General features: G+C 31.6%; 1 protein-coding gene across 1 annotated transcript; it reads left to right on the top strand.

The window, feature by feature from the left end:
• The first annotated feature begins 310 nt into the window (after positions 1-310).
• Positions 311-3,379, top strand: LOC122584890. The gene is made up of 3 exons (XM_043756963.1): positions 311-414; positions 668-882; positions 3,037-3,379. Exons 2-3 carry the CDS (start codon positions 792-794, stop codon positions 3,159-3,161), a joined length of 216 nt encoding a protein of 71 aa, XP_043612898.1. The 5' UTR covers positions 311-414; positions 668-791; the 3' UTR covers positions 3,162-3,379.
• The last annotated feature ends 5,870 nt before the right edge of the window (positions 3,380-9,249 follow it).

Below are 9,249 nucleotides of genomic sequence, written 5' to 3' on the forward strand. Positions count from 1 at the left end.
CTCTCTTTCTTACACATACACATATCAACACCACCACTGTCCATTAACACCATCGGTTGGTGCCTCACTGTCAGCGACATCATTATGCCACCGCCATCATCGCCGCACGCAACCACAACCCGTCACGGCGTCAACGTCACCATTATACCGCCGCATACGCGTGTACCCTTTCCTTCTTGTTTAATAATATACATAAATATTGATGTTTAAAAAATAAAATAAAAGTGTTATACAAAATATTTTAAAACTCATCCACCTAAATGCGGGCAGTAGTTGTGATTATTGGATTAGATTAGGGTTTCTTTTTGTATAAAAATAAATCAAAATTAAAAATAAAAAATCACAGAAAAGCTGTACAAAATCACCCCCTGCCCCATTTCTATCTTTAGCGATCTTGGTCTACTCCCTTGCAAGGTAACAACCGAATCTAATTATACATTTCGTATCTATATTTTGAAATAACCCCCTAAATCATTGTTTTCATATGGCTTGTATATATATGTGTGTGTATTTGCTGGACCAAGTTTGTTATTATTATTATTTTTTTAACTATATGTATATTTCTGTTCAAGAATCCATGTCCAATTTTATCATTAACTTAGAATAATTAGAATTATTGTATTCCCACCTTAAATTGAACCCATATACATACATATATTATTTGCAGTTGGGGATTCCTTAGCCAATTGGACGCATACACGTATTAAGACATTCAGCATTGGTTAACTTTCGGATTTCAGCAAACACTTACTGCTGTTGGAGAAGCTTTTAACCAATCTTGGTGTAAATTAATGAAGTTTCTGGGCTGGTATGTCAAGATTGCCGTTGTATCCGCAGCTATTGGAGGATCTATGGAGTATTTCATGATCAAAACCGGTTTCTGTAAGTCACAATTTTCCTCGGGTTCGTCTATTGAGTGTGGTAGAATATTGTTTCATCTGTTTATATATAATTAACTGCCAAATACTTTTTAGTATTATTTTAGTTTACAAGTATTTAATTTGAGCTTTATTCGTCATAGGAAAACTAGGCTGCAACTCTATCAGGCGATTTCGTTCTGTTTCTTAAAATGTGTCACAGAATATGGTATACTCATTTTGTTATTTGTTCAAGTAAACAGAATTTCTTTTGGGCGGTTAAGTTTATCTCGACATATGATGGATACAAGCACTTTTTTTTTTTTTTTACATATGTGTGTGCTTTGTGTTTGGGGACAATTATCCTAGAAAAACTAACCAAACAAAGGGAAGGGAATAACTTAAGTACTAGTACCAACATATTCTTGGAGAACATACCAATAAAGGCTTCGGCATGCTAATAAAATTGAAAAGAAGTTGAATGTCGTAAATTGAATGAGACTCGTACTTGGTGTTTGATTAGGAAATGGTATCATGGTTTCAAAAATGAGATTTGAATTTAAGTTAAGCACATAAGGTTCCTGCAGGCCTTTTAGTATTTGGATACTTTGAATGTGTGCCATAGTAATGATGTAGTCATAGAGTGCCTCAGAGGCTCGGATTGTAAGGGGAACAGAATTGCATTACTGGTAGAGGTACCTTACAACTGTTCTCGGTGTAATGAAATTGCTGCCAGGTGCATCCTTTGGGTACTTACATTTTTTTAGCACGGGTTAACTTAAGGTACTTCAATTTGTTTAGCACGGGTTAACAATTGTTAGTATTTGGGAAAATATATGAATGACTCGCATACGCTCCAAAAACTCAGATATAAGATCTCATGAATATGGCATAGTTTGTTCTTATTACCATCTCATATCTATATACCTAATTTAATTTTTTAAAGGAAAATCACTCTATTAGCTCCAAACTAATAAAATTTTGTTACTTTAGTCACCCAAATTCATTTAAGTGTAAATCATCACTCAAGTTGAGGTCACCTGCTACTTTTATCACCTGATAAACTTTTTTCTTCAACACCCGGTTACCATATGCTGATGTGGCTATGCCACCTAATCTCGTGCCAACTCTGTTTTTGTGTTTAACCAGTACTGATATGATTCAAATGTACCATCACATAAAATTCTGTAGTTAACAAATTTTTGACGTCTCAGCTATTGAAGGGTAAAATATTACAGTAATAGTAGACTGTAAGAGAATCACTATCCTTTTAAAATTGGTGCTGTATGTCAACCACCATAGCCCCCACCCAATATCTCTGGTAAAATCAAACTTTTTAAAGGAATATGCAATATAAAGAGAGAGACTTTGTATCTATTTTGTTTGCATTAACAGTTTGTAAAATCGATTGCCTGGGTTAATTGGTTAAATTTCAGTTTACTGTAAATGTGTACAGATTGTAACCTCCACTGTGGTGGAAGTTGTTGTTGATATGAATAAAATTCTCTTTTCAAAAAAAAAAAAAAACAGTTTGTAAAATCGAAGTTGTAAGGATAAGAACTAAAGTTTAACATTTGAAAACTTTCAAGCAAGTTTTCTTGAATCCTTCTAAAACAACCCGACTTTCAAGTATTTTAGCAACTTATATGGGCAACTTAAATATCAGTCTAGACGATTACTCATGGGTATTTGGGCGATCAAGTTTGTTGTTTCTTTGGCACATCCAGAAAGTGTACACCATTTTGGAACTAATCAACAGATACAATTTGCAAGAATCTTTATCTTGTGAGACCTTTATGTTGCTTTCATATATATAAGTTGTACTGCTGTAGTGCTGTACATATGAGCCATTTAGTTGATTTATATTAATGGCTTGTTAAGACTCGCATGTTATGAAGATTGAAGAGAAATCGGGAATGTAACTGTTAGCAGCTTGTTTGTAATAGGTCAAGATGTTAGGGATGATGATATTGTCGCATGTAAAGATGTTGTGGGGTTATTGCTAGGCTTCATAAAATGTTTTGATCTCTTCAGGTTTGCTGATATATTGCTCTTGTAATGATATGTGCCATTTTTCACTTTGATGTACTCATTATAATCTGCTTATATTGTTGGTACGAGATAGGAAGTATTATTGAAGTACTTCTTTTGAAGAGTTACATTTGATTTCTATATACAGATGACAAAGTGACGGCTCTTGAGTCAGAGAAGATGGCATGGGAGAATTCACCAGAAGCTCAGGCCATGAGAGAAGCTCTCAACCCTTGGAGAAACACTGATGCAAATGCAAAGAAATCTTCCTAATATTTCTCACCATATTGGTAATAAAGTGATTTACATGGGATACTGATCTTCTATGCTATGAGTTGTCGGTTGTTTTTTTAAAAAAACTAAACAAAAATATAAGGATGCAAGTGGTAGATTTTGCACTAGGTGAGCTATATTTTATTACAAATCTGAATAGTTTGGTCTAAGTTATGATAGATTTGCAATTACAGATTTATACTTTTGCATTCTGTTTCCTTATGTGTCATCCTCTTCCTTGGATGTACATTTTTTGCATATAATCTTATGATCTAGTTTGCTCTCTTGTTTCTACATGAACTTACATTTCATGATTATGTGGAAATGTAATTCAAGGATGTGTAAAATGTATGTATAAATAGTTGATGGGCAGGTTGGAATAGGTGGGTAACGTCTCAACCTACCCTCTTCATATTCATATACCCAGTGGCCAACTTCAATTTCTAAGAATAAGAGTAAATCCAATTATTTTGGGAAAACACTTGTCTTCGGTCCGGATAGCATTTTGTTTACACCTGGTTTACAACATTTGTTAAAACCAACATATATATAAGCTGATGAACAAAGAAAAAGAAACTTAGTGTCAAAATTGTATGATTTTAAAAGCATTTGCACGAGAATATATAAAGATGATTTTTTTTTTCTCTTTAGTTAAATTAAAAACTAGAAAGTTACTTGCACAATGTGGTGACAACGACCATGGATGGCGGTGACAACGGTGGGGTAACGATGTAGTTATTAATGTAAAAGTAATTGATTTAATGAGAGTGATATAAAGGTAATTAATTTCATTAAGAGTATTATAGATATATTAGGTGGATATGTTTAAATTAGTAAATAATAGAAAGAAGTAATTTAGGTATTTTTAAAAAAATGAGGAATATATATAGATTTTATTATGTTATTTTGTAACATATCTGTCACACCCCACCTTAGGCGGAATCGTAGGATATAACGAAAAGATATAGCAATAGCACATGGACTTTATAATAGAGTTAGACTAAATGAAATTCAAATAAATGTAAATTCCACAAGCGGAAAGTCTAGGCAACACGCCTCAAATATCAAAGGAAGTAACAATTGCAATTAGTGTTCAATGTTTCACATGCAATCTAGGAGTCCATGAAGGATCTCTTTATTGGTCTTCCTAAAGTCCATAAGCTCAATCTTCCTAAGCATTGTTATTATTTGAAAATGAATGCTCGAAAATGTCAACATAACGTTGGTGAGTTCGTAGGTTTAAAGAAATACAAATGAGTTTGCTGTGCATGATATATCAAGTTTGGACAATAGTGTAAATATAAACATGTAGTAGCATACTAAATAATGATCAATGTCATCATAGTTATCCAACAACACAATCCCCATCACTCCTGCCAACAACTCAATCATGCTTTAAATACCAACAACTACCAGCTGGAGTATAAAGTTGGTCGATAGTTTTCCAATAGTCTTCAATAGATATCAAAAGACATCTATTGCATCAAAGAAATCAATACAAGCAAGATAGCATACACATTTCATAATTACATGTATTTGTCCATGAAAACAAACAAGTTTTGGCACAGCTAGTAAAGAAATGAAAAGTGTTTTGAGCATCATTTTCCCCCAAAGAAATAATATAAAAAGGGGCCATGAAACTCACCTCAACAAGCAAGTAGTTATGCAAATCCAACAAGGTCGCTAGAATCTACACAACATATATATATATATATAAACAAGTTACAATTATGGACATGGTCAAGAACCGTCCATTGTAACCCGTATTTGATGAAATACACATATGGCTACTTTCAAAATATTCACAACTGATTTGTCATATATTATTAAGTTACAGGTCACACAACTTAATATATAATATTTGTTGTAATGATTTAAGATTAAATTTTACAAGTTCATATTAACTGAAATTTTTGATAACTTTATCTATTTTTCATTAGGATGAAACGAACAATTCAAGATTCCAAATCTTAACAACTGTTACCTTAGAGTGTTATATACTTACATGAATTTTTACATAATTTATTTGGCACGTTAACTATTTTTAAAAATTCAATGATTACAGACTAGTCAGAAAAATCACTGTTTGCGCACAGAAAAGTTTTATAAAAGTTAAGGGCCTTCGAAGCTTCAAAAAAATCCAATTTTTTTACTGTACAATCTTAACATCTCAAAAACGTTTCTGGAGAAAAATAATATTCCAGTTCATAAAATCGACCAAGATATGACTATTTGAAGTCGACTCAAATCTGTTCGGAAAACTCAGCTTTGCGCAGTTTTGTTATAAAATTCGTTTGACAACCTTAAACTTCATATTTTGACACGAAACCACTTCCACCAGAAAGTAGACTTCCTGAAATTAATTTTAGACACCAAAAACGTGACTTAACCATCTTCCATGACCAAGATACGACCTTTTAAAGTTAACAAACCGAATCTGTCCAGATTCTGAAATAACTCAAACTTACTGTTTTAAAGACTACTACAACTAATATACATATATAAACTTTCAAATCTTTCCAACACCTATTTACATCTGTTATTATGATTTTCTTGCCTTCATAATTGGATTTCTTTAATTACATTAATTATTATGATACAATAAATACATAGAGTTTTAACAATAATGTGATTTATACTTCAAGCTTTTGATTTAACCTAAAAAAAACCCTTCATTCATTATTATAAATTTGCCATAATATATATTCATCAAAATAGGTTACTTATAATGAAAGATCAATAATATAAAGATATTATATATATATATGTATATATATATATATATATGAAAAGAAGAGATAAGTAATTTTACTCCAAGATTGATGATCACTCCTTAGATATCTTGACAACATAATATATAATCTATTAGAATTTTACCATAAAGTTTTATATGATAAGATCCTATGAAAACAGATTGAAAATTATATTAATTTACCAAAAAAAAAAATCCTTGAGAAGAATGCTAATTGTGTGTAAAGAAAAATTGGTTTTGTGGTGGTCTTTTCTTTTGAATCTACGGCCGAGCAAACTCAGCAAAGCAAAGAGTGATTGTTTTAGAGTTTTTTTTTTATTTTATTTTAATAACTAATAAGACTTATATAAATCCCATACTTATAGAGATAATGTTTGAGTTTGTTTCTACTTACATTATTATTAGTATATAATACATTAGGATTAGGATGGGATGGTCATCTCCTTTTTTTTTTTTTGCTTATGGCCGACTTACTAGTCAGGAGGGTTATCCCCCATATTTTAATATAAATTGTTGCATTTTTTTTATAATATGATAATCTTATTAGTCGTAGATAATTTTTCATATTATATTTTAGTATTATCATTATTATTCTTAATTCCCCACATATAACTATTGTAAATAATCATAGCCTTTATCACACTATTAAGTAGTGTGTAGAGATTTATAGATGTCTAGAAATGAATATGACATACTATATGTCTAGATATCAATGGTTGAGTTATAACCGTCTAAGATTAGGAAAATAGAGAGACTAAATCCTAAACTATTAGAATTCCCGTAATAGGAGTCACATATTGGAATAATCACATCGTCTCTATGCTTGTTAGACTATATAGGCATATTGACTAGTCAAGAAATTTGAAATTAAAATTAGAGACTATAATAAACTATCGGTTTTGGTGACAGATGTCACAATACCTACACGGCTACACCAGATATGCAACATTATTAAATCAGAGCAACATAGTATTCTTTATTTCTTTTGTGATTTTATAATACATCTTTCGGTAGAAAGATGCATCTTGAATCTGAGCCATTATTTAATTGGGTTTGGCCTATATCAAAGTTGCGTCTTTATGTATTTTGTTCCTGATGCACATTATGAATTCTTTTTAGTTCGGAAAAAAAAAGAATATACCTATAGAAATAATAATAAGAAACACTAACGCACACAAGGGCCAAGGCTAAAAACTATGGAAGAATATATAACATCTAACAAGCTAGATAACCGAAACATGCATCAGAGTCTCATACCTTATTTTTCTTTTCTTCTAATATCACATAATACAATAAATTAAAGTGATAAAGTCACTTGCCTTTTTTTTAGTCATTAAGTACTGAATGTATTAAGTGACTGAATGAATGCATCAAGAACGTTTGTACGTATTAAGTAAAATATAAGTAATTGACGGTTATTTATGTGTATTAAGTCAAAAAAGAAAGATGAAATTTGACTGAATGATTAAGTTTTTAACTATTAAGTTTATTAAGTAAAAAAGAAACAAGCTAGTCCTTAATTAGAAATTTCAAAAAGCACCTTTTGATAAATGTATCCCATTTTTATTATTCCCAACAAAATAGTAGTAACTTCCTAGAACCCATAAAAATGGTTATATTTGACATGGAAAAATAATCTTAAGTGAACAAGCACAATATAAATTGTGGATAGGCAGTTAATATATAAGGGTCAATATTTCGATATTTATGTTCGCGCGGGTGTATAAAATTGGCATGATAATTAGGCGTGTTCCCATTCACTGCACAGGAGAATATCTATCTGCTTTATATGATTCCAATTAAAATGTGTCACACATAAAGTAGGCAGGGAAACCCTAGAATCGAATCGAATAATATATATGTAAGAAACATATATGCAATTATTTGCAAATAGTGCCATTAGCCACATTATAAATTAAGGCAACCGGACCCTCAAATGTTAAGCATAAGCAAACACACAACAAACCATACAAACTTATATATCCACACCCCATTTAATTAATTAATTATCAAAGTTAAAAAAAAAAAAAAAAAATGTCGTGTTATCTCAAACAGAAAAATGAGCTTAGTAGGATTGGTGCCGATGGTTTTGCTGTCCTTGATCATACTGGTATCTCTAGCAAGTCCAAGCCATCCTCCTCATCATCAAGTGCTCCTCCAACAAGTCGCTACTACTCGTCCTCAACAGAACTCCATCACTATCAATATCGATATCAATCAAATTACCCAAATTACATGCCTAGGCAGCAGCAGCAAGTGTATGTTGCCCCGGTCGAGACTATGAGCACCACTGAAACCGTGGTGGATTGCTACGAAGCGGCTAAGAAGTATGGTGGGACTGTCATTGTGGATTACCCCAAGAAGAAGACGACTGTCCGTAGAGGTTTCTTTTTTAGATAAATTAATTAAAGCGCAATAAGTTACATGTGTGTGATCGATCGATCGATCTACAATAATATATGTTTACGTATGATGGCCGCCGGTTCCCTGCATGTGTATGCATATATACAAATATGCATGTACCTCTTCAAAAATGTATCTCTTATTATATTATCCGCTAGCTAATTAACACTATTCGATCAGTTATATCCTGATTAAATAATACACATATATATTTTGCACATTATATGCTTTAAGTCTTGTAGATTCCTATTCACGTTTGATCAAACTTTCTTAATAACTCTTTTATCTCCTCGGAGGGAAGTAGTTAATCACTCTTTACCCTATATATATATATATATATATATATATATATATATATATATATATATATATATATAGGACAATCAAATAATAACATTCTTAAAATAAGAACGGTGAGAACACTTAAAAAATATCATTTTGATACATTAAAAGTCCATAAAACTAATATATTGCATAACTTATCATTATTTAAGTGTATAGCAACACATTGGTCTGTCAAAATCAAGAAAATCATGTATGCAAGTTGATCACATGTAATCATAGCAATATTCGTGCACATGTGATCAAGAATCCAAATCTCCACAGAATTGTATAACAGATGATAATCCATGCATCCACATAATTATAAACTTCAAAATTAAACATAAGTTATTCAGAAAACAATCAAAAAACAATTTTCATGTAAAGAATGATCATCGGTTGGGATTGATTTGAAAAGTTCTCAAAGGTTCTCGCAAAAAAAGGGTTCTCAAAATAACTTTTCACTATATATATATTCTAGCCAATTTAAGTCCAAAAAAAGTCCATGTAACATACACATGTATGTGTAAGTTAACTCTGGCCACCACCACCACCACCACCACGATCATCGTCATCTCCGACCAACACCATCATCCTCCGGTTACGGCGACC

This window comes from Erigeron canadensis, chromosome 1, assembly GCF_010389155.1.
Source record: "Erigeron canadensis isolate Cc75 chromosome 1, C_canadensis_v1, whole genome shotgun sequence".
Taxonomy (NCBI): domain Eukaryota; kingdom Viridiplantae; phylum Streptophyta; class Magnoliopsida; order Asterales; family Asteraceae; genus Erigeron; species Erigeron canadensis.

Bases quoted from the DNA above. Each gene is read 5' to 3' on its own strand.
- LOC122584890 (XM_043756963.1), top strand. From the start codon at position 792: ATGAAGTTTCTGGGCTGGTATGTCAAGATTGCCGTTGTATCCGCAGCT. The intron at 883-3,036 runs GTAAGTCACAAT...TTCTATATACAG, and splicing joins CATGATCAAAACCGGTTTCT to ATGACAAAGTGACGGCTCTT.